Source organism: Taeniopygia guttata, chromosome 1 (genome assembly GCF_048771995.1).
Source record: "Taeniopygia guttata chromosome 1, bTaeGut7.mat, whole genome shotgun sequence".
NCBI classification, from domain to species: Eukaryota; Metazoa; Chordata; class Aves; order Passeriformes; family Estrildidae; genus Taeniopygia; species Taeniopygia guttata.
In genome coordinates, this window is record NC_133024.1 from 26015154 (window position 1) to 26041720 (window position 26567).

At 36.5% G+C, this 26567-nt stretch overlaps 1 protein-coding gene across 9 annotated transcripts in view; it reads left to right on the plus strand.

Moving 5' to 3' along the window:
* STXBP5L (syntaxin binding protein 5L) overlaps positions 1-26567 on the plus strand; it is a 180323-nt gene that overhangs the window by 128373 nt on the left and 25383 nt on the right. For 2 of the 9 annotated variants that reach the window (XM_030266367.4, XM_030266391.4), the window contains exons 18-20: positions 1962-2113; positions 3790-3861; positions 10458-10523. In XM_030266367.4, coding sequence (XP_030122227.4) covers positions 1962-2113; positions 3790-3861; positions 10458-10523 — 290 coding nt within the window. Of the gene's footprint in view, positions 1-1961; positions 2114-3789; positions 3862-10457; positions 10524-18036; positions 18088-26567 lie in introns of all 9 variants that reach the window. The other 7 variants (XM_030266383.4, XM_030266395.4, XM_030266358.4 and 4 more) reach the window with 6 other exon arrangements.

Here is a 26567-nt window from a genome sequence, read left to right on the forward strand (position 1 = left end):
AACAGTACCAAGGCTACAAATTAGAAGTATTAACCCCTGTTTTATTTATGTTGAAATTAATCATCAAAAACTTCTTGATGTTATGAAAGTAGAAATGAAAATTTTACAAATGCTTCAATTACAACTGAAGAATTAGGTTAACCTTGAGGAACAAGGTTAAATACGAATAATAAATTTGTTTTGAAGTATGTTCTGTTGGACTGAAAGCAGTGACTGAAAATTTATTACTTGCTTGTGGAGTAACAGTTTTCAGCTAATCTGCATATTAATTGTCCAGAAATCTCTGATGAGGGTTTTATGACATTTCTGTGAAAGATAACAACAGAATAGGACATCACCTAGCAACTAATTCTGTTAATTGCTCAAAACTGAGAAATTAATTTTGTTTTTGATTTCATAAGGACTTGGTTGTTAGCAATTTATCTTAAGCCTTGTTAATAGTAATGGCTGTCTAGATTTTTTTTATCCATCCTCAGAAGCGTTTTTAATGAGCAATTTCAGATTCTTTTTTAAACTAATTTGTTTGGGTATAAGAAATATTAGATCCATGCTTGTGTGTGAAATTAGAGGAGTTTAGAAAAATACAGACCAGGAAAGGATACATTTTGTTAAATTGCTGACCAGGGGTGTGAATGATCACTAGCTCTTCTTGTAACTCATGTTTTTGAAAATTAATAAATCTCAGGTTAAAAATTTTCAAAGTGCAAATGACCATTTTTTTCCCTTAAACTATTAATAGATGACATTGACACTTGTCAGTTTTATTCCTTTTTTTCCCCTCCACCCAGAATGCAGGAGTTTATGAACACATACAATCAACCCTCTTTTAGTCTAAAACCATTACCCCCACTCACACGAGCCGTTTTCTCAAGCTTCCAGGTCCTTCTGGATGGCACTTGTCCCTCAGGCACATCTCAGAGGGTGTTGTCTGCAAATTTACTGAGGGTGCCCTCATTCCATTGTCTCTGTCACTGGTAAAGACGTTAAGCTGTACTGGTCCCAGTATTGTACTGGGCCCCTGAGAGACACCAATCGGGAAAAAAATGCCAATGGGGAAGAGTCAATGTGCATCCATAGTATTTCCATGGATGCTTTTCCTCCACCTCATTACTTTCGTTTTGCATTGTTGTTTTTCCACACACAAATTCCTTTCAGATATTTTGGAGATACATTAAGAAGAGTCAGGTGGAGGTGAGTGCACAGCTCCCTTTTAGTGTGAATTAAGTGCTTTTATGCTTCTGTGCATAAAATTACTGAATAGCAAGTGATTCTGAATATGATTGAACATAGTTTGGGTTTTTGAGTTTCTTTGTGGCTGTACCTGCAATTCTTTCTGTCTGGTATTTAAAATTGCAGTCTGATACAGAAGGAGAGAGATCTTGTCCATAAATCAAACCACCATCAAAATGCATTTGCAGAAGTATTTCAGGGGGCTAAAGACTATTTCAACAGGAATCTCTGCTGTAGATAAGCTGACAGAGTTGGAAAGAAATTTTATAAATGCTTTTCAGATTTGAGTATCTCCACAATACAGTCTAATATACCTCATTTTTCATTATAATTTAGCTTTAAAAGAATTTTTTACATGTATTTGTATTTATATTTTAATTTATATTTGTATTTTATATAAATGGATAACCACTTTTTAAGGTCTATGTCCTGATTTTTAGGCTTAATTGGTATCATTATCATTAGAATTATATTGTTCAAGAAGTAATGTTTAGACATTACTGCAATGTGTTTGATAAAGAAAGTTGGTAAAAGTTGTAACTCTGCTTTCTGGAAAGTTAATTCAGAAAACAGTTTTAAAAATTCAGGATTACAAATCTGTAAGAAATAAAAACTGAGCTTGAGTAGTTCCTGAAGAAGAAGTTTGTGCACTGTTCATAACAACAATTATAATTGTTTTCAGGATTTAATTGCATATTGCTGACACTTTTGAGGGACGTTTCTCTTTGCAGAGTGGCATTTGGGAACTGCAATGGTTTGGCAGTCGTGGATTTCATGCAGAAAACAGTCCTGCTGAGCATGGGCACCCTCGACCTCTATGGATCCAGCGATCCGTACCAGCGGCAGCCCCGCTCGCCTCGCAAGAGCAGGCAGTTTGCTGCAGGTAGGAAATAAATCACTCTGCTTATCAGCCTGATATGTTTCTTTGGTTTTTTTTGCCTGTGGCTTTTCTAGTGCTTTTGGAATGCATGACTATTTGCCGGCCAATGGAGTTTCTATAACTTGGCAAAAGAAACTTGACATGCTCTAGGTGCGGGCACTTTCTCAGAAATAAAATGTTTTGTGAGGTTTTTTTTTTCCTTTTGGGATGGAGGTCAGCAAGTAATTCCCTTAGCTGAGTCTGTAAAAAATCATAATGAGCAGAACAATAAATTGTTTCTCTGGCAGTCACTTGATGTGTAGTTTGTATGCTATTTTCTTTCTGGTTTCAATAAGTTCATACCAATAAGTAAGACTTCAATTTAAGCTTAAATGTACCTTCTGCCAGGAGCTATTAATTTGAATAGTCAGCTGTGTTTAGAGATGTGTAACACCTGGGAGGCATGTTGTGTAGGTAGGTAACACAAGTGCTCAAATTAAGCACTTCATTAGTGAACTGAAGTTCTTAATATAGCCCTACAATATCCATATTAAAATTTGATGCTAAGAGGATCACAATAAGTCATAATGTTATTATGTGTTGTGTATTAGAAATATTAATACTTCAATAGAGCTAAGTTTTACCATGCTTTGTTGGTTGTCCAAACATTTACTTGTATAAACATTTACTTGTACAAGAAAAAGTCAGATCATCTGTTTCAAGTCTTTTCACTTGACATATTCCATAGTAACATGCAAGAGTCAGACACAATTATGAAATGTGTTTTGCATAGCTGTGAAGTTTTAGAATTCAATTTTAAAATATCTTTGAAAATGTGGAGTTTTTAATCTAACCCTAAAATTATAAAAGCAACAGATTATAGTGGGTTTATGCCATCAGCATTTTCATCAGCAGACCCTGCACTGAATCATCAAGTCCTACTTCTCCAGAGAGTTATGGGAAATATTTTTTTAATTGGGAATGTATTTACACTCCAAACAGAAATCAAAATCTAGAGAAAAATCTATAGAATAAAATACAAGTCTTCAGGCCTATTTCTGCTCTTGAAAGACCATTTATCCCACTTTCTATGCATTTAATCATGGCAAGCTTAGTTCCCATCTGTGCCAAGTGTTGAATATGTAAATTTGGCACAGATGAGAGAAGAGACAAGCAGTTTCAAGTTACCTTCAGCTTCTCTGTCCAGTTTCAGCCAGCCTCACAGCAGCTCCCTAAGAAATGTGAGCAGCTAGCCACAAACATGCTGCAGAACTCTGTACAAAAGGTGGAGGATTGCTTATGTAGAAAAAGCTGTTATAAGCACTGTGTCACAGAGGGTTTTTCTCTGTCAGTGGCAGTCTGGGCCAATCCTTTAAGGCATCGCTCCAGCTATCCAGTGCTGCCAGAATGGAGCCCACTGCGGGTAAATGACCGCTGAGGATTGCAACTTCTAGATTGCTCATAGAAACTATGCATCTAAAAAAAGCCTCAGCTGCTTTCTCACCATCCATCCCACATCCTTTACTTTTTTGATTATTTTTCTTATTATATCTCCCAATTGGAAGGTAAGCATCTGCTGAAATTTCTTCACCTTGGCTGTTCTAGATGCTGGTTATGATATCACTTCCTTTCACTTTAGACTGTTTTTTCTCTCTTTCCTCTGCCTGCTGCTGATGCTGGTGTACTGGCATGTTCCAAAGACAACTTTTGCATGCGTGGCCTGTCTAACTTTTATCCAGATTTAACGAAACGGATCCGTACTTCCTATCAGAGTAAGTTCTATAAAGGTTAGGCAAAAAGCTTTATCATGATTGGACTATGCCTGACTTGAACTCATGTGTTTGTGCTTTGTAATGTGTTTTTTTAAACACATTCAGCATGCATGCAAACTTACTACATTTTGTGATGTCAACCATGCTTACTTTTGACAATTACCTGTATTATACAGCAATTATTTTCTTTAAAAAGAAAGTAAAAAAGAAAACCTCAGTGTTATATGGGACAGATTGGGCCTTAGAAATTATTTTTCAACAGTGTTATGTTCTTGGTGACAGTATCTTTCTTTGGTTTTATATTGTTTCCACATACATTTACTAATATGAAGCATTTCTTGTTTTGCAATGGCACTATCTGTAGTTACCAATTAATTCTTCCATTTTTTCAGAAGAACAATGTGGCTTAAAAGAGTACCCATTGAATTGGATGCTGTGAAATTTAAAATTTTAATCTCGGTTTGGTACTTAAATATTTGGCTTTGGGGAACCATCCTGTGCCTCTGTTCTTTGAAGGGGAATGTAAAGTGGGCATAAAAATACATACATCAAAGAGGGCTATGAAAATTCATGTTTTTAATATCTGTAAATTTTGAGTTATAGTGATATGAAATTTAAATATTAGTATTCATCACTGCAGAATGCAGTGAACAAAGCTATAATTAATTTTGCAAAAATGACTGTTCAATAGATGAGCCATACATCTCTTAATTAACTGCAGTGCTTATATGTAATTAGGTCTCTAGGATGCCTCTTTTTAAAGTACTTTTCACAGAACAATGGGATAGGCAATTTTATATTAAATATTCAGTATAGGCAGGATAAAAGAGTGGCAGTTGTTTTAACATCGCTCATAAATATAAAGTTATGTAGCTATTGAAATACATTTGTACATTTGCACGACACATTCTGTTCCATTCCTCTAGGCTGATTTCTATGACTTTATTTCATAATAGTTCATAAAAGGTAGTCTGTTTAGTTGAAAGACTAGTCCAGTTACAAATTCAGCAGTCTGTAAAAATGTTTGATGTATGATATCTTAAAGTTTATTAAAAGTCTATTAATGTCTGATCTTGCTAATTTCAAGTCTGTAACAGAGAACCTGAGTGACAGACAGAAGTCAAATGTTTGGGGCTTTTCTTCCCCCTCTAAAAAATTAATAAATTCTAAGGGTAAAAATTACCAATATTTTCATTCAGAATTACAGACATAGACCATAGAGTGTTCCATAGCTGAAAATGTATTGTCTTGTTTCTGTCTCCATCCCCATAGTCAGAAAAGTCTGCAAAATCTTCCTATGAAGTAGTAGTCTGAATTTTAGGCAAGATGATTAACAGCTTCATTTCTTTCCTCAAAAATGGTTTGGTTCTTGCTTTTGTCATTTGATACTTACACAGGAGTATATGTTGTATGATCTGAAAGATGCACCATGCAGCAAGATCAAGAACAGGACTAGAATCTGTCACAGACTGAAATATCTTGCAAAGTCATTCTCCAGTCATGCTTTGTTATGCCTCTTATCTGAGAGATTAATTTTGAGAGGGGTATTAAGAGAGGATTTTGGATTTTGCTTACAGGTTTATCTTCTCTGATAAGGGATGATGATGGGAAAAGTAAATTATTTTTTGGAAATTGTGCAGTCAAAGCCAATATTATTATGACAAAAGCAGGAGAAGTCATGTGATAACAGAAGCATTAGGTCTAAACTTTTAAGGGTTATATCAATGAAAATGGAAGTTAATGGGAAGATAGAAAAGAAGTTGATTCAATTAAGTAATGAAGCAGGAAGATAATTTCATGTGGATCAGTATGAGAAAAGAAGACTTGTAGGCATTGAAGTCAAAGAAGATATTATCAATGAGCAAGATACTTAGATTTTTGTCGGTCATTTTAGAGGTGATTTGCAGGAAGAGACAATGTAATTTAGTGTCCAGCCTAATTATGAGAGTTAAAGTGTGACACAGAGATGTAACCAATATTATGGATTAGAGTATCAGAGAAGACAGTGATGCTCATAGGTCTGTTCATGTAGTAAACAGGAAACTTCAGCACAGAAGAAAAGTTGAGTTCATTTGGCGATGTTAAGTTCCTGTTTGGACAATCCTGAATAGATTTTAGAAAGACAGGATTACTACTCTAACTTGGATAGAAGAAATCCAAGTTAAAGATGTGTATTTATGAATCACTAGTGAGATGTACATATATAAAATTATTGCCATGTTTATACCTGTCTGAGTTGTCCTGCAACTGAACAGGGAAAGGGAAAAAAAGAATGAACATGTAAGAGGAAAGAAGCAATATGCTGGAGAAGAGGCCTTCTAGAGGAAAGACAGAATCAACAATGTCAAGGTCATCCAATATGCAAAGCACAGTGGTGGAATAAAAGTTCTGAATTTTAGCCAATAAATCTATAGATATCTTGATACTGGTTGCATATGTAAAGTAGACTCAAATGTACCCAGAGTGGACTTAGAGCATTAAGGCAGCACATTCTATGGTTTGGGAGGTGAAAGTGGGAAAGGGAAGCAAGGAGGGAAGAAATGTAACCAGTTCTAGGCATACACAGTGGAAGAGACTGGAACATAATCGTCCAATCAGGGAAGAAATTTGAGGAAAATAAGAAGCTAAGATGAGCATAAGTGCAGAGCTGGGGATAACTTCCAGGTGTTAATGACTGGTTCCATTTGCTGTAACATCTACAGCCACCTCCCTTTGTAGCAAGATGATATGACAGGCTAAATAAAATAAACTCTCTGTGCTGTACTGCAGAATTATGAGGATGCTTGGTTGTTGTTTGGTTGGTTTTCTTCTTCAATTGAAATCAAGTTGTACATGTTATTACCTGATTTTGGATAACATGCGTTCAAATATTAAAAGAAGTACATGTATTGCATCTAGAGGCATAATGTCTGCAGCAGAATATAAAAATACCACAATGATGCAAAAGGAATTTGCATCTCCTACTAGAAATTCATACCATCTGTTGGTAGAAGAGGAAAATAGTCTTTATGAAGCATCCAAAATGCTGTCAAATCCAAAGGATGTTGATACATTGCAAAATAATTTTCATAATGAAGACTTTTCAGTGAGAAGTTCTTGTTCCTCCCTCAGGCCAGTCCCTTGAGAGGGGTGAGCAGAAGTATTGTTGGTCTGACAGTAGGATACAGAAAACTGTGTGCTGTGAGTCATTGTATATCAGTAATTGTCACTTTAATTCACACCTAAGCTAGTATAGGTTGAGTTTAAGTCAATAGCTATATTCTGAATGAATTAATTTCCAATGAATGCACGCGTAGATATATTTATAGTTATATAAACATAAAGAAAACATGGTATGATAATTCAGTGTGAAGCTGAGGGATTGAGGTAACACTGAGCTTACTTAATTTCTTGGCTTGTGACTGTTTATGGTAATTTATTTATAATAAATTTATTTATAAGCAAAGATGTGATGGCTTTGGGTGCTTTAGAGTAAATGATCAGTCTGAATCTCAAACATACATATAGAAATTTAAAATTTCAAGCATAATTTTAAATTATGGGCTCATTAAAGTTGTTACCTCATACTAGTATGGATTTTGATCCTTGAATAAAAAGGAAATGAAAATCACACTAAACTTAGAAAAGTATCCATGGGACATGTCTTTAAAAATGTTTTAATGCCTTATGTGATATATTTACGTCTTGCCCTATTTACACATGTTTATGATTTGCTCAAACCAAAGCCTATTTCTTTATAATGTCCATGAGTATATCTTCTCTCAGGTGGTTGTTCATATTGCCAGTCTCAGGTCTTTGCCTTTATTTTTACTGCTATATTCATCTTGCTTAATATTTGCTGGGGTGGTGGTTTGCAGGGGCTAAATATAGCTAAAATATCTTGGGGCACAAACTGCCTGTACAATTCCAAATGGAAAGTGAAAATATTTTTTAATCTAACTTCAGTAGCTGTTGTAGTCTCAGACATTTGAGGGAAGCTGAGGTTCATGGATCTATTTACAGATGGTTAATTATTGAAAAGATTTAGTTTTGTTTCCTTAAAAAGGAAATGAGAGTAAAAAATGAGCAGTAGTACAAGGAAAACCTTGAGAGTGCACTTTCTTATCTCAAAGGGAAACATTTAGTGGAATTATAGGTAACGCATAAAAATTGACGAATATGTGTTTATCCTTTTCTGTGAATGATGATTGAGCAATTAATTGCCTTACAATAGCTTCAGAATTTAGCAAGATTAAAAGAGACTTTGGATAAATGGGAGTATAATGAACAGAACTCATTATAATATTTCAAAGCAATAAAGATCTATGGCAGGAGAAAATCTGCAAGTGGAATTGCTTAAGCAAATCTAAGTGAGATTAAGGCAATGCTGTCATGCAGGGCACATGGTACCACTTATATTTCACATGGGGATCTGTTGCACTTCTTATTTAAAGTCATCTGTAGGTTGTCACTGCTAAGGGTGGCAGTGGCTTGACAGCAAGTCAAGGTTTGTAGAGAAGTTCACATGTTCAACATTCTTAAATAGCATAACCTGAAATGTATCTTTAATGTTTTTTGTTGCAAATTGTGCAAAACATGAAGAAGTCATGGTTTTCTTACTGTGGTTGCTCTTGGGTGGTGCAGTTTGGTGATTCTACTGTTTAAGTCCATAGCATCATAATTTATATTGAGATGGAATACTGTTTTTATGAATTCCATAGTAAACCCCAAACTATTTAGAAGCAAAGTCTGACCAGGGATTTGATATTGTATCCAATATCAGTGCTAAATATACAATGCTTAGAACATCTTAGACAAGGTGTTAAAACTTACTTATCTCCAATAATGCATTTACAAAATAAAAAGTATAAGTTTTATTTATCCAAGGCCTCTGATGCTATGCAAAATGGCTCCCACTGCACCTTGCAGACAGTTCTGCAGCAAAAATCAATTCTGTCCCAAATCTCTAGGTATATACAGAAATCTTGGGTTCAAGTGGAAATAAGATCTGCTGTACTAGAGAGGCTTCCCAAATTATTACAGTTCCTGAATATTCTCAGAACATCAAAAGTGACTGAACTTGCAATTGATTGAAATATAAGTTTTTCTCACAGATTCTAAGTGAAATGAAAGAAAAATTCAAGTACATTTTTCAAAAGAAAAAATCTTTGGTTTTCAACAATAGTGTCTAGCTTGGCAGATCTTGTTTCTTAAGTCAGGAACAAGTATGTTGTTAATACTGATTTATCAGATTAAATCAGTACTGCTGGTTTTCCAAAGGGCTCTCAGCATTATTCTTGTACTCCTGCATCTTCATTAGTGGTAGGAGTTTTTTTTGTTCTGCTGGCTGGGGCTCTGGATCCTCTCCAGTTTTTATAGCAGTTCAAAAATACATTGTAATAAAGTTGTCAGTACCTACTTTAAGATTCCACTGGTTTTAATACTAAGAAAACAGGACTGGTGACTAAGCAGCAGAATTTTCCAAAATAAGAGTGTATATGCAGTTTAGTGGTGAGGGTCTCTGGGCCTGAGGGTGCAGAAGCAATAAAAATTATAACATTTTCTCTTACAGGAGCCACGGTGCCCATTTAAAGCATACTGAAAGGTTCTTGTAGGATGTTTGATTCACAGGGTGCAGCACAAGCAGAGTGTGTGTAAATCCAATATCAGTATGACAGTAATTTACCAGACTATGGGCTCTGACCTGAGTGCTGTGGGTCCACCTAGCTGGCATGTGAATGTCTGGGCAGGGCTGCCTGTCAGTTGCAGGTAGCCAGTGGTATGGAGTGCCAGAGCTCCTAGAACAAGGGTGAGCCACAGGGCATTACAGATATATAGAAAGGGTGCATTTGAATAGCTATGGCCATGCCCAGTTAGCCCATGGTAAAAGAGAGAGTGAGCTCAGACTGTCCCTCCCTACTATGTCAAAGGCATATTTGAACTTGAACATTCAACCTATGGCAAGATGGATCTTAGTTTGCTCACAGAAATGAGCTCGAGTTTGTGCATTACAGACTAGGATTGCTTTCCATGGTGCCGTCTTCCATGTAGGTGAAATTCCTGACAAATATATATAAACCACATATAAAGTATTTTGTCAAAAAATTCAGTGTTGCACTCAGCCAGCATTATCAGTGCTTCTGTGTCCTTTAAAATGACCTATCTTGTGTGAATTCATGAAAATTCTAATATTGCACAGTAGCAGTAATCTTATTTTTTTTTTCTTCCCCTCTTTTAAGATTTCTTCCCTGCATTATGCAGCAGAGTTCATTCCATATCAGGTTGACAGGGATGAATGAGTTTGAGTCATATCACAGACTTTTAAATTTTAAACTATAGTTACTTGTTTTCTTTTGTTAGGTACAGTCACTCTTTTCTATCCCGAGGCACTCGGAAAACAAATCTGAGTTAACAAGAGGTGTGTTTTTTTTTTTTTTTTAACCAAGCCTAAATTGCTGCAGTGACAGCCTGATGACTGCACTTATCTGAAATCGATTATTTCCCTCTCATTTCACACCATTCCTTTCTCCAAATTGACTTTAAAGTGCAGAATATCCAAGAAAGTTGAAGCATGCCCTGTTAGATTGTAACTTAACTCTTTAACTCCATTTTTTCAGGCCTGACTGAACTCAGTGACAGTCCAGTTTCCCTGGAGCTTGAGCGTTGCAAGTCTCCCACTTCAGGTAAAGGTGATTGGCTTCTCTTCCAGCAGTCTGTATAAGCCATTCATGTCATGCATCACTGTGTTTCATTAATCCCTAAGAAGTGAAGTGCATAGTTCCAAAGAGAAGAAATTACTGGAGAAGCGCTTTTTACGTAGCACAGTAAAATCCTAAATCTGTTTCCTTATGGAAAACTTAAATGTACGTGGTGCATCTTGAGGTGAACAGTATGAAAACATTTGAAGTAACAGGATAATGCAGGTATATTCTTATAATCTCCTATAAGAAGCTTGTTTCTCTGTTTTCTTCAAAGGCTTTCTAAGTTTTTTTTTTACAGTAGGGAGTCCTTGTAGTTCTATAAGTATATATTATGCATACGTGTACATGGAGAAATTATTTGAAATCAGCAATATGGAGATGGTAAATTTTAGCCATTAGAACCCCAGTGCCTGATATACATCATTTTCAATGAAAGCACAGCCTCAGATAAAAATATTTGCTTATGGGCCAGGGCAGGGAAATTTTGGCCACACAAAAATTCATAAATGTTTCCCATTTTACCCATAGTCCTTCAAAAGGTGGAATTTGTCCTCGAGACCTTTTCAGCAAGTGCCTAGTCTACATTGATCTCTTTAATGTGAGTTCACTGTCTTAAAGATGGTTGCTAAGAGCTGTTTTCTGGTAGCTGGCTTAAAATAAGGAGGTGTAGCTGTGATACATTTGTTTTCCTTGTGGTATGCATATCACAATTCTTTTCTTTGTAAGTAAGTATTGATAGCTATTTCCCCCCCCCCCCCCCTTTAGTTGTGGTAACAAATACCCCATTGTATTCAATGTATGCTATTCAAAATCTCTGTTATGGTTTCACATATTTTATGTCATAATAACAGGATACATTAATCTTGAGTGAAAGCCACTAATTAGTAATTTATAAAAAGCTGAAAGTAATAGAAGTGTTTCCCTGACATAGTAAGAGCTAAAACAAAGCAGCTGCTTTGAAATATGTATTTCCTTGTACTATTTGCAACCCAAAATCTGTAGATATGGAGATATCCAAGTGAAACAGGCTATAGTACTATTAGTATAAAACTAGGGGCTCAAACCCTTGAGCGGGGCCTCAGAAACTCATGATTTAGGCTTTAAAAGAAAACATTTGATAGCTCAGTTATAATTAGATTATTTATTGTGTGTCTCACTGGGATTCAACTTTTCACTTTTCAGAAATGAGCTAAAATCTTTTCTTTTCACTGAAAGCTAAGAGATGACTGACTTGGTAACCATATGTGCATATTCTTAGTTTTATAATGATGAGTGTCTCCTATAACACTTTACTTTTTCTGCAGTTAACTTCAATTTTTCATTCTGCTAGTGCTCAAAAATAGCTTTCTTAGATAAATCTGAGATAATTTGCTCCAAAATTTATTCTGCTTTTTTTCTGTTTTGGAGATATTCAGCAGGGAAAACATGGCATATTTATGGGTGTTTCCTATTTTAGCACTTTCATGTTGTTTTTCAAGCTATATTTATATTTTTTAAATATGAAATCAAGAGCAGTTTTGTAGGAAGTAACTATTATTAGAACTACTTTTTAAAACAAGAAGTTTCTTTTACTGTGACTGATATTAATTATTTTTATTTCATTATTGCAAAATTTAATTAATATTGCTTCTGCATACCTGCTGTGAAACAAGGTAGAATCCAGCCTAGTCACTTGGAATAAGTGACCTCAAAACTGCACCCTCCAAAACTTGGGAGTGGAACTAATCCTGTGCTTAACTAGCACAGCCTCACACCCACACCAGCCTTCTCACTGACTAATGTTTCTTGCTCATAGAGCACAGCTACATACTTAGGGATCTGTCAGGCAGGATCCTTCTACTTCAATCCTTGCCTTTATCTATTTCAAGTCCATGGCACACGAGCTCTGCAATGGAAGTGTGCCGTGTTCCATAAGAGCCCCGTGATCTTTGTGTTTGTAAAACCACTGACCAAATTCCTCTGCTGAAAACAGACCAAGACTTGCTCCTTCAGAAATTTAGCAAAACCAGAAAGAACACTTGAACTGCTCTGTGAAATGGTTCAAGTTGGTGCCCAGTGGAGGAGGGCCTGCTGGGTATGGCTACGTGGGGTTGCAAAGACAGACAGAACAGAGTTTGATTTGTAGCTGTTCATTCTGGTTGCCAGAGCACATCAACATCAGTTCTTCCCAGCAGGGAAGTTGATGCCAGGTGCTGGCCCTGAGTGTGCTCAATACGTACACAAAGTGCAAACTGCTGGAGGGCAGTTTGAATCTAGACGGCAAACCCTGCACACGTGATGGATGGCACAGTGGTGAGCATCTTCATCCTTAGCTCCATCAAAAGGGCAATGATTTGAGGGACAACATTGCTGTGCTCACATGTGTACTTTGAGACTCCCAAGACAATGCCTAGGAGGAATCCCTAGGGTGCAGTAATTGCCAGTGTAGACATGAATAGTTCCACATCTGGGAGAGCCATTAGTAGCTTACTCAGATTTCCATTCCAGTCAGGCCATAAGAACAGTGTTGATAAAGGTTTTTTGGAGAATTTGAAAAATCTCCTGCCTCCTCATTTCTTGGTCTGATGTTGAACATTGCTTAGACTGCCTGAACTGTCTCTGCTTCCATGAAAAATTGATTATGCCTATAACATTCTAGTGCTTGGCAATGTTTTAACCTATGACTAAATTTCTGCAGAGACAGCCTAGGTCAACTCAGTAATTTGGCTGTGTTGTTTTTCTTCTCCCTTCCTCAAAGCAGAATTAGGCATTTGTGTGTTCTATCATTGATACGAGTGATGGAGCACTGAGCAAGAGACTCAGGGCTGAAGAGTACTCCTTATTTCACATGCAGGGCTAGTACATAATTCAGTACAAATCCTACTTCTTCATTAAGTAATATTTAACTTGGTTCACAAGACTGTCTTCTCAGATGATCCTCTTGTGATACTTACTAAAACATGACTTTGCAGATATTATAATTGAAAAATCAGATTCCCATTCTGAACACTGTTCAGAATAGAACATAAAATTAAACCATTTGATTAAAAGTTTTCTGAAATGCACAGTGCCACACAGGATAGCAGCAAGTGAATAAATAGCAATCTTACATTTTAAGAGTGGTAGGTAGACGAGAGGAATAATCTTCCTTAACCGCTGGTATCTTGTTTAATTAAACTAGTATTTAAATACTATAGAGATGTGTTTACAACACTATAAAGGAAAATAAGAAGTCAGTAAAGCTATTTGAAAGATTCTACTTATTTTGAAATAGCTGAGAAGTGGCAATTTCCACTGTAAATATATTCTAGATGTAGTAATATATATGGAATAACACTGGTAAAAATTGTGGAAGAAAAGAACTTTAAAAACTCCCAAACTCTTATCTATCTAAAGCATGTTTTATGAATGTAGAAATGCAGCAAGGCATGCCATATCATGGTATTTCGTGCCTTAAAACCAAAAGCCTCAGAACATCCTATTCTTACTTCTGCATGCCTTGTTCTTTCAAACTGCATTTTCTTTTTTGTTTGTGATTTGAGAGTCAAAAGGGCTTGGTGCTACTTTCATTCTGCAGTGGCACACGAGAGCTCAGGAGCTCTAAAGCACTCGTCATGTAAGTGGTGCTGTATCAAATGCTTGAGTTAATTACTGTGTAATGTATTACAGAACAGTACCCATTCCAGTAAATTTTGTCTTTATTTTTATCATCTCATTAGGTAAACTTATTCAGGGGCTCTGAGGAATATAATGTATAATATAAAATTATGTATGTCCATTACTGTTTTAAACATTGATATGGAGCTTCATATTGAAGGGTATTAATGGGAATACACTGTGAGCACAGGAAAAATGCAACTTTGGATAGGTCATTTGTTGTGTGAGATGCAATTGGAGGTTTTAGACTTCTTTCAAAGACCAGAAGGAAATAATTTCTTCAGTCTGTGTATAGGAGAGTGACTTCTCAAATGTTTGCTCTAAAATGAAAAAGGATTTATGCTTTTTCTTAGGAAGCGCCTTCATATTGGGGGCTTGTCTCCAAAATGCTTTGAAGATTTTGAAGCTTAGAGAAGGCTGTATAAAGATTCCCACAACTAATTCCTATGAGCTTTGAGACAGGTCCCTAATGACAAGACCACAAATTTTTATACGTACTATGATTTCCAAGTGCTGCTATCCTTATTCATCTCACTGTTTAAATCTGCTGGGATTAGGCCTTTGCCATGCCAAACTCCCACTTTCCTATATGAAGTGTTTTTAAAATAGCTTTCTTTCAAGAAGAATATTATTAAGTTTCTTAACAACTATTCTCTTTCTTAACATGTGGGTGACTTCAGAGTAGCTGAAGATATTTGACTCAATTTAAAAACTGTATTCTCCTGGAAAACAAGCTAGAAAGTAAACATTTCAAAATATTTTGTGTCTGTAAAACATGAAACGTAATTTATTTTGAAACTTAGTTACTGATAACACTGCAAACCATTTCTACTTATCCGTTAAATTAAAGGGAATGTTAACTAGTCAGAAGACAATAAATAGAGATTAGTTCAACAGTGTGGATACAAGGTGCATTGTATCACTATTTTCCATAAGCAAGGGAGTTCTGAACAGGTGAATTCATACTTAAGTTTTTGAGAAGGGACTTGTGTGTAGAGATTAGTGGGAACAGAGAGCAGTGTGAGCTGGGGACCTGGGTTTGGGCCCTTGAGCAGACCCTGGTGCATGGCTCAGGGTTCAAGGGGGCTTTAGCAGTAACTGGGACTGATATTTCTGAGTGTTAGCCAGGCAGAAGCTCCTTAGTAGAAAAAATCCTGTATAAAGTCACCTTCATTTTTAATAACATGAAAACCTGTGACCACAGTGCTGCTGTAATAGCTGAGGGAAGCTCAGCATCGATTGCCAGGGCTACGAGCGTGCGTTTGTTTGTTGGTTGTGCTGTGGTGTTTTCCTTGAAAGACCGAGAGGAGGCATATGGCTCCGGAGCAGGATGTTGTCAGGTCAGGAGACCTGCGTGCTCAGCTTAGCTGCCTGCTAGACTGTACCTAGGAACTTTTCCTCATCCCACAGTTGAATAATTTGACTCTTAACATTTGAAGCTCTTTTGGGTAGGGGCTGTCTTGCCTTATGTTGTAGCATCGCAATTTCTGCTGGCTGCCTCCAGCACGAATATAAACAAATGATGATAGCAGACAACTCTGCTGGCCTCTTGAGCCTTTATACTCCATTCTCAATTCAAACTGGTTTTTAAAAGCTCTCTGTCAGCAAGATAGGCTTACATGCATGATCCTGTAATGTAAAGATAGTAAGACTGCATGATTTCGGTATTAAAAACAGGTTACATAAACTGATCAGAATGTGGATGTTATTAATAGTTAAAAGTTAGTTTAAAAAAATTAATATAGACAGCTTTTATCACAGTAAGGCATGAAAACAACCAGCTTCTTCTGTTGTTATTACCCTCAAATATGGGGTCTATCATCAGTGATGTGTGCTGTGTCCTAGTGCATCAATGTCCAGCTGTGTGATTGCCATGTGAAGGGTGTGCAATTGTCACGTGGCAGCTCCCAAACCAAGCCTGTGTTGACTCCTTCAGAGGAATCAGAAAGTCCAAACTCTGCACGTGCTGTATGAGCCTGCACACAAATAGCTGGGAGCTATTGCGGTTCAGACGTGTGTCACCATTTGGGACACAGCTGTGGCATGCAACACAAGACTCATAATTCCTGCTGTACACAAACACCTGTAACCTAGAAATAGAAGAGGTTAGACTACCAATTTTCACAGCTCAAAGCTGCATGATGACAGCACTAATTTAGCTACTCTGAGCCCTAATCTGTTAGTGAAGTGTCCTACAATTTTTCTTCTTAATTGCTTATCCTTTTTCAGAGGGCTGGTTTAGCCAGATGTTGTCCTTCCCCTAAAAAGAGATTATATCACAAGTGATTCTTATTTATACCAGAGCACTGATTTTCGGGAGCAGTAGCCACCCATTCACAGTCTGAAAGAGTATTTGACAGCTGCTCAGATAAATGGAGTGGGTTTTTAAAGGCTGTTCTGAAAATCAAACTGCCCTTTGTGTGAGTGCCTAAAATGGACGTTGGTGCCTAACACTTGGTATCCAAATTAGAGAATTTTTATGTAGTAGTGTTAGGGGTGTGTATTTTTGATGTCAGGCTGCTCTGGAGAGACCTCTTTACCATGTCCCGATTTAAAGTTATGGCTACAGATGAGTTAGTAGGAGGGCTGTGCTGTTTCTACTGATAACAAAATATTGCCCAAGAGCCTCATGGGTTCCCCTACTCATCCCTGAAGACAAAAACATCTAACATAGGTGCTGGCTGATATTTAATTCTGCCAAATTGCAGGCTTTGCAAAAGAATACAACAGATTTTTATTTTTTTTTTAAGGGATTTTGTGACTTAAAAGAGTGAGTGTCTGTTCTGGGTATCCTTCTGACCTAAAAGCTTACTAAATACAAATTACAAACAATTTGTTCCTTATATTCATATGTTCCTGTCACTGTGGTACTTATCATGTGGGATTTTCTTTAGAAGAATAATAATAGTAATAAAATAATTAGTTGACAAATATTTGATTGTTCCCTTCTAGTAACAGACAGCATGGGTAAGGGGTAAAAGCCAGAAAACCATGTGAAAGAAATAATGAATACAAAATGAAATAACCAAATTGGAAATCAAGTCTTCTGAATAATTAATAAAAGATTTCTTAAGGCATTCTTCTGATAAATTTAATGCCATTTTGAGTGCTACAAGACATGCTTTATTTCAGTTCTCTGGTGTTCATTGTTTGAAAATGTGCTCATGTGTGAGGAAATGAAAACATTTCTGAACAGAAGCAAAATTACCAGTTTCTTGCATAATTGGAACACAGCAAACAATTAAATCTTCACTGAATTGAGTGCAATTTTTGATGACTAGATAACACCACATTACGTCCTGAAGCTGCTGTATTTTGTTTCTGTGCAATGTGTCTTCCTTTCCATAATATTACAACAGTATGTTCTGTCCCCATAACCTCTACAATATGCCCTCTCTTTTTCAAATGCTATCTTGAGGTATGATGTCATCAGATCTCATAATTTCATTGCACCCTCTTATTAAATTGGTTTGCAGGTGTTTAAATATTTGTGATATGCTGCATAGCCAGCATTTGCAATATTTGCCTTAATCTCATTTGTGGTTTCTTTTTTTATCATTCCTGTCACCACAAGGTAAGATATTGCAGCACACAGCCAAAGCTGTGTAAAACATCATTCACTCCTTGACAGCTGGAGTAATTTTGTTTTCCAGTGCTTCTTTGTTCAATTGCATTTATTTTGCTGAATGGTGTAAATGAAAATATTTAAACCATTTTTCTGCCTTTATATGCTGATTAAAAGAAAAGTGCTACAAATCTGCAACATGGTTTTAACCAGAAGATGGCATGTTGTTTTCCCTCGCTCCTTTTTCTTTCTTACTTATTAACAACTGCCTTTCTCCTTTTTCTGTTGTTTCAGTTAAAGGATCAAGAAAGTTAAGTCTGCCAACAGATCTTAAGACTGATCTTGGTACGGTAGGCGAAAGCCAACAGCTTTAAACTTCCTTACATTCATTGGCAAAACATTCTACCAACTGATTCATGAGATAACACAATAACCTCAGAGGCTTTGTCTGAAAAGGCTTTCTAAAAACCACCTATTAACCCATACAGTTCTGTTGGCAGCTCTCAGCATTTTGCTTGTTTAATATTCATTTGTTTCATGTAGACATATATTGCCAATCATTACACACTGTGTGTGTAATACTTTATTCTGAAATAACTTCAGAAGTTTTTCCAAGCTGGTTGTTGGCGAACTCTGCCTATAATACCCAATGCATGCGCTGGTCTATTTTCTTTATTTGGTGTACAAGTTGTGCCACAATAGTGACAAGACAATTGAACATCTGTATTTTATGGTGTCTTTGAATGTCTGAGAAGTTGGGTTGGAAATCAGTCATTTGTCTCAGTCCTCTCCTTGAGACTTCCCTCAGCCAGCTGTTAAATACATAGCTTGTTTTAATCTTTTTTTCTCAATTCTACTTTAATATTTCTGTGGAAGAGCATAATAAGAGCACAAATTTCACCTCAAAAAAGCTAAAATGAAAATTTCTATATCTTGAATGACCTAAAACTGCTGTGAGCAGATCATACAACACCACAGCCACATAAAGGATATTGCACCTGGTATTTGGATTGGAATGTGTGGTTCACACAAAAAAATTCTTATAAATGTTATTTAAATATTCTCAGTCTCAAGGAGTTCTTTCTAGTTGTGCTCTCTTGGGAAGTTTCCCTTGTAAGATGACTGAAAAAGCCAAGTAGCCATGCCTCATTACTTAGTGTCCTTTTGGAGATAAAAATTAAAGTCGGATCATGTCCTTGGATGGGACAGCTGAACTTCATTTCTGTCACTGGGAATCATGTGCACCTGTTAACCAAGGTAGCACTTGTTCCACAAGGCAAAAGTCAGGGGTGTAAATATGTCTCTCACCTTATAAATTAAAGAGAAACTTGGAAAACTGTCAATGCCTCCTGGTAAAGATTAAGTAAACATTGAAAAATCACTGGAAAATTCAACCCAAATTGTGCAGGCTTCAGAATACAAAGTGATTCAGTTGAAATAAGTTTGAGAAAATAGGAATGGAGGAATACACCCATTAAAAAATTGGAGTGGAAAATTGTAATGTTCCTAATACTCCAAAAATGTGAAAGAAATAGGCATCTATAAACCTGTAATATTAATATTTATCACTAAAATAATGGGCAGCTATTAAGAGGGAAGGTGAATGCTTAGAGTATAAAAATAGCCATAGGATAGGTCTTAAGACTAAGCCATATTCTACAGATCAATTTATTTTTGTTAGTATTATTAAAAATACATTGTCTTGAAGGACACATAGCATTAAATAACTTTAAATCCTGAAGCATAAGACAAGCAAAAGATAAACTTAATGGACAAAAGACTGGATTTAGAGGATTTTGAAAAAGAAAGAAGTATATAACTGTAATTAGAATTGGTGAGAGCTTTATTGTATAAAATGCTGCATATCAGAGAAAAAGCAACCTTATCATCAACTTTCCTGTAATCATGTTTGGAGCAGGCCATTATAAGTTTTTCCTAGAATATATTGACAAATTGCAGGCAGATTTATATTTTAACTTCCCCAACCAAACACCAAAACAAAAATCCCCAGAAAACCCTGAGGACAGGGGAGCAGGGTAGAAAGCTCCAGAAGTTAAACAAATTCAACCTGAAAGGGTTGGAAGCAGGATGGTCCGTTTTAAATGTATGACATGTGTAAGGAACTTGGAAGATTAATGGAATGCATAATCCTGCCTGTAGTTTTGATTTCAGAGTAGTCATGTTTCTACTATTCCTTTATTTGCTTGTATTACTTATTTTTAATAGTATAGAACAAGTTAAGCATAAACTAAAATAAGCCTAAGAAGGTCTAGTTCAACATCTTGCAGAAAATAGTGGAATGCCATTTGTTCCAAAAGCTTCATAAGCACTGAAAGGAGTGATCAAATTGTCACTAAAGCATCCTGTTTGTTGTTAGTGCTGCAGCAACCAGGTATCCTGTGCTCAGATTACCCAGAAGCTAAGGATGAAGCATGTGGAAGAAGCATTCAGTGTATAAAACTGGCAGATACTCATGGATAATCAACAGCAGAGAGAGGTTTAGAAAAGGAAAATGGACAGAAAAATCCCCAGACTTTCAATTCTCTTTCATGACTGTCTTAGAAGGGCAAAATATTCCTGATAGTTATTCTAGTCATTAAAACTGTGCTGAATTATAGATTGTTTAGTTTAAAACAGTCTGGGAAGAGCCTCTCTTTCTCTGTATAAGGAGCTACATTTAAATGAGAATTCCCGGTTCCTGGTTATGACCGCATTTCAGTTACTTCTGCTCCAAAATTTCCTGGCCACACTGTCAGAGATTATTTATCCACTGTTTGGCTGTTGCCTGAGATTGTCCCCATAGTCTGAATATTCAGGGGCTAACAATAGTTTTTGGCCCACACTTCTTGCAAAGATATTCAGGTCACTGCTTTGAGATGATAAAGTATTGTCCATGTATCCATTGGCTCTGGCTCATAGCTTTTTAGAGAGTGCTGATACATCTCCCACTCTCAGCAGTGACTGCAGCTAATTGGGACATGCATTAGCATTTGGCAGCTCACAGTTCTGCTCCCTTCTTATGATCTGCCTCGTGGAATGTCCTTGCTTTCACTTTGCTTTGAATTGTAAATAGTAGAGGTTAAGTAGAAGTTAAATCTATTTCAGGTGGAGGTGTTGCCTGTACTGGAAATTGTTTGGGGAGTAGTTTGCTATCATTTAGGGGAATAATGTGTGATCTGATGACTCAGGGTGTTCTTGTTAAACCTGAGCAGGATTTTCATGACCTAAAGGTACTTTGGGACTCCACATTGACCTTTATATGACTGATGAAGTTGATCTCAGCTTCTTTTTATTTTGATGTGGTGATTATTATCTCTCCTTGCTGAAGCACTTGTCCCCTGTGGATGTTGTATCTCCACACAGAAATGAGTAATGTGGCACATGAAGGAATACACTGAAACTTCTTGATAGTTTTAGCAACTGGAGGTCACAGCAACCCAATGTTTATTTGAGTTGACCAGAAGGAAGACATGGCAACGCTGCTGCATAGGCTGTACAGCTTCTCTATTACTCTTCAGAGGCAGCTCTGAATGATAGTATCTTTATTTTTAAACCTAATAATGTTTCCCAAAGTCTTCTGAACAGATCATCTTCATTTCCTTGCAGTGTTTCACAGAGATGAAATATGGGGATAATCCTAATGTTATTGAATCAAGTGGAGAGTTTGAGATACATCCAGACACATAGAACTGCTTTGGTACAAGGGCTTTCTAACGTTGCTTCACAAGCATCACTTTGTATTTTTCTTTTAGGAAAATATTTCTGCTCGTTTTACTAAAAGTTTTTAAAGGTTCCAGCTGATCACAGGGAGCCAGACAGAAGCCATAGCTAAAGATGTGGGAGAGTCGGTAATTGCTGACTTTTCTAGAATTACTATGAACAGATGGTTTGACTGTAAGGAATTATGCTATCACCTAGACTTTATTAGTGAAAGAAAAAAAGGAAATGCAAATATAAATAGATGTCTTTTTTTTTTCTCTTGCTAATCTGTGATCTTCAAAATCATAATATATTTTCCTAAGCATTCTGCAGATACTTATAAGCAGTGAATGAGTTCTTTCCCAAGTCAAGTTAATGTCTTCCATTTTATACAGCAGTGAAAATCTAGAAAAATTACCAAATAAGTTCATTTTTTTTACGGGTTTGAGAAACATATTCCAATGCAGAGGACAAAAGCTTTAATTCTGAAAGTTGGGTTCATAAAACAAAATTGTAAGGATCTGATTAAGGACCTGGGGTTATGGGTTTGTACTTAATTTTGTCCATTTTGGATGAAGTTTGTGGAATCTGTTTGATTTATGTAAATGGTAATAGAGTTATAATATGAAAATATCCACCATTTGATGCCTTTGTATTTCATTGACAGGGAAGTATCACTTTCTAGATGCTCCCAAACCTATAAAACATTGCCTGAATAAATAAACCCTCATTTCCATTTTAAGAATGAGCAGTGGGGTTATAGCAATTCTTGCTTTCATTTTTCAAAGTATTTACAGCAGATATTAGGCATTCACATAATTTTTAAGCTTTTAATCTGTTTTTGCTTACTACTGTATTGGACAAACTGATAGATTTTAGATGGAGAATTCTATTTTGATTTATCTAAATCTATACTTCTGTTTACAAGGCTAAAGAACATTTCAGAAACTTTGAAACTATATGAGCTGCTTTCCTCCTTGATATGACTTTGTAGAAAACGCAGCCCAGACATCCAGTTGTACCAATGATTTTCTTTAAATGCTTGGCAATATACATTGGAAATTATTTGTATTTTTGCATGATAAGGATTTTAGGGACTGTCCATTGTATGTCTCCTTCCAGAAGGGCAGAGGAACTTTCTGTCCTCTTCTCAGTGTGCAAGTACCATCTGAGTTGAGGAATCATCTCAACTCTGCCTCTAGGTAGAGTCACAGCATAATCAAGTTTGGAGGGGACCTCTAGACCTCTCAGGTCTAGGTTGTCTAGACCCCCATCCTGCTCAGAGCAGGTCAGGCTACACCAGGTAGGTCAGGACAGTGTCCAGTCAAGTCTCACAGCACTTGATCTGCAGTCTGGCAAATGCCAAATACCGGAGAAGGATTTCAGCCCTCAAGCAGCTGCTCATGCTAAGTCTGTGGAGGATAAGCTTGGCCTTTTCTGCTTCAAGTTTCATCACTATGAAGGTGCAAAACATTGTGAGGAAGGACTGAAGTCTTTCACTTTTACAGAAACGGTTTTAAAACTTTAATCTTTCAGCTATTTCACATCTTGAGGCTTGGGTTTTGATATTCTGTATTGAGAACCCTACTAGACAAAAGTCTCTTGATGTTCCGAAGGTAAGGTATATGATAGCACCAGTTTCTTCCTTCCTTAAGTAGAAGAATGTTTATAGTCAAACATTTTTAAAAGAGAACCTATATATCTAATGGGTATATTAGCCCTCTGCTAATCCAAATAATCAAAATTTTAAAAAAGCAACAGGATAATTTGGTTATTGTAGCAGAATACACATGTTCTCAGTGGTTATATTTCACAGCAGAAAGGGGCTGTGTTCTAACTTCTAATGCTTCCAGATGAGAAAAAAAAAAAAAAAGCTACAAGCTGATCTACTTGGGAATTTTGCAAGCAAGTAGTTAAAATGAAAGGTAAGTGCCTTGAACTATACAAAAATACCCTAACTAAAATGATTATAAGTAATACAGGTAAATTTCATTACAAAGGAAAGGCAGTGAAATTTGGTAGCTGGAAAAACAAAGTAGTAGCGATCATCATGCATTTAAGTGTTGGTAATAAAAAAATTATATGCAACTGGCAAGGCTCCAGTGTAACAGGTACTCCTGTTCCCAAGTTCTTTGGTTTTACATAAAGAAGAGTTCTTTACTGAGGACTTCAAAGGTAAGTCATTTTCCACTCCTTTCAAGCACTGCAAGCACATATAGGGTATTCTTCCATTCTGGGGTCTCTGTTCACCTCTCAGGTTGTAACATTTTTCATTTTTAAAACCAGAGAACGATAGCCAGCTTTTTCCATGGTGAAAATGCTACACTAAGGAGTGCTCAGGACGAGTTGTTGATATTCAGGTGTTTTTGTGGTCCATCCACTCTGCTTGCATGTTCCAGTGTTGTCTTCTGCGCAGCTCAGGACTTACCACATTTCATGCTTATGTTTCAGAATTCAATCAAGTTTTCTGTCTAATGTTTTTTTGTTTATTGCACAAAGCATAGCAACCATTTATGTTGGATTATTCTGTGGAGCCACACTGAGTGCTGTGTACTTTTTGAGACAGTCCAGTAGTACTGTGTGATCACTAGAAATTCAGCAGATGAATCTGAGTAGCAGACTCAGATCCAAGTAGTCTGAAATTTTCCCACTGTTCTGTGGAAGCAAAGCTAGATTTATTTTTAGGTTTGCAGTGCCAGGTTTCAATTTTTCATATATGATAACATGGAGGTGATGTTAGGACATACAGTAATGTATTCTCAATGTTTTTCATTTGGAGAGTGTTTATTTTATATTTTCATTTCTTTTTTTTCATAATTTCAGGCAAAAATTAGTAGTTTTAAAAGAGAATCTGTCAGTGATCTGACAATGCACCTAATATTTGCAGCCACTTCACAGTAATTTGATTCTCTGACAAATACATCTGTGCATCCTGCTTTCAAAAAACATAGTGGATTTAGAACCATGAGAGGATTTTGTTACCATAGGCAGAATACCATTACATTATACAGGCAGTAGGCAGAATGTTACAATGACAGCATATTATAGTGTTTGAGTGGACCTAGATATTCTACCACATGTCATTAGGGTAGCTCTTCTTTCCTCTTCAAACTGATGAAGACATGATGTTAAATGTACATTTTTGTTGGCAGTGCTTCTGCATTAACCTCTTCTGCCAGGGCTTTCATCTTCTCTCCTCTCTGGTTGACAGAACTGTACCAAGGGAAATTTGCGTTTCTGACTTTTTAAGGAAATTTCTTTTTAATAAATTCATTAAAATTTTTGTATGTTACGATATCAGTCTGTGTTCTCACTAATGAATATTCACACTATTACACTAATTTTGATTATTTACAAACAAACATGAGACAGCTCTTGGGGCCATTTGTACAGTTTTAAGATTGCATTTTTTTCTTAACTTAAATGTGTGTATCTCTTTGCTGTGTAAAAATAAAAGTTAGCCACCATCGTAATCATTACTGAAAATCTAATTTATTGGTAATACACAAAAATCCCCCAGTGGAAACAGATGGATTTTTCTTCACTTTAACAGTAAAGATTGTATTCTTCAACAGTTGTTGAGAAGATTCTGAGACTTATTTTTCAGGTTCTTTCTCCTCCATATTAAAGCATTTCTCTGGTTCTCTTCTGGTTCTCATATTCTCTTTTATTGATTACGTCCTTACAGCTTAAAATGATATTATAATGCTTCTAATTATGGATATTTATATTTTTTGTCTCAGCCTCTGTCAAATCATTAGTAAGAAGGTTTTCAGCTAGTTTTTCTGTTTGAATTTATCCCTTTGTTAGAACTGAAAGAATTGGTTGATCATATTCTTTCCTGATTTTCTGTATCAAGTGTAAAAAAGTGCAAGACACTAACTGAAAATGAATTATTCTTTCTTGCTGACATTTTCATTACATTTGGCTTTAACAAGTGTTCATCTTTTTACTGGTAAATTCTTGTTTCTTTTGTATTTTTGCAGAAGTCAGCAAGTTGTTCAAAAGTTCTATGTTTGTAATCAGGCAGGTTCTGTAGGATATACATGTTACTGTGTGTAAACTAAAATCCACATGTGTATATAGAATATTCTTCCTGCGCAACGTGCCTCAAGAAAATTTGGCTTAATTTGAGGCTGCCCTGCAGGTTTGCTGCTGTCATGTTGCACATCACATTTCTCAGTAGTTTCATCAGGTTCACAGAAACTGATGTTGCTTCTTCAGTTCCCCTTGATCTCATCATCCCACTGATATTTTGTGTGACTCTCTTGCCTTACATCCAGCACAGTTCTCTTTCTTTTTTAAAGCAGTTTGTGGGGTGCACAGGACACTGAATGGTGCTAGTGTTTTGTAACAGGGCACTGAATGGTGCTAGTATTTGGTAACAGGGACAGATAAAGCATTTTTAGTTCATATGGGTTAGCAATTTTAATTCCATGAGCCCAGACAAAGGAATACAAATTCCCCAAAGGAATACAATCATGAACTGCACTGTAGAAGCAGCACATGGAGAATGTTACAGCATTTTGTGTCGTGAACTGTTATATATTTTAATCCATCATATATACATACCATGATTTACTGCTTTATTAAACTAATATAGTTAAATTAGTATTAAATGGACTAAAGGGGTAATTGCCTATGATTACTTCCAATGGCTTGCATGAGCCCTAAATTTTTAAATTAATGCCCAGAATAGCTATAAACTGAGCCCTGGCCATTTAGTTCGCTATCCACAGGGAGTAGACAAGGCATAGTGGGATGGCTCTTACACAGTTTGGAAACTGCTTCAAGGATAAGTTCCACTAAACCCTGATGCCCAAATATATTGCATTAGCATGGGACTGGCTGAAGGGATCCAGAAGCACTGGAGAGGAGAATTCGAATTTACTTCATCTCATGGGCAGCAGCACCCATGGGTGTAGGAGGTGTAGTCCCACCCAAAGGGTAGGAGGTGCTGGCAAATGCAGTGGTAGAAAAGAGAAAGGATATTTTGTGCAGTGTTTTCTTCTGCAACAACTCTTTGCCTCCTCCAGAGGAGAGAGTGAGTAGCTGTTGCACTATTGTGTCAATAACACAGAGCAATCTGTGCCTTGCTGACAGCAATTATGTCCCTGATGTCAACT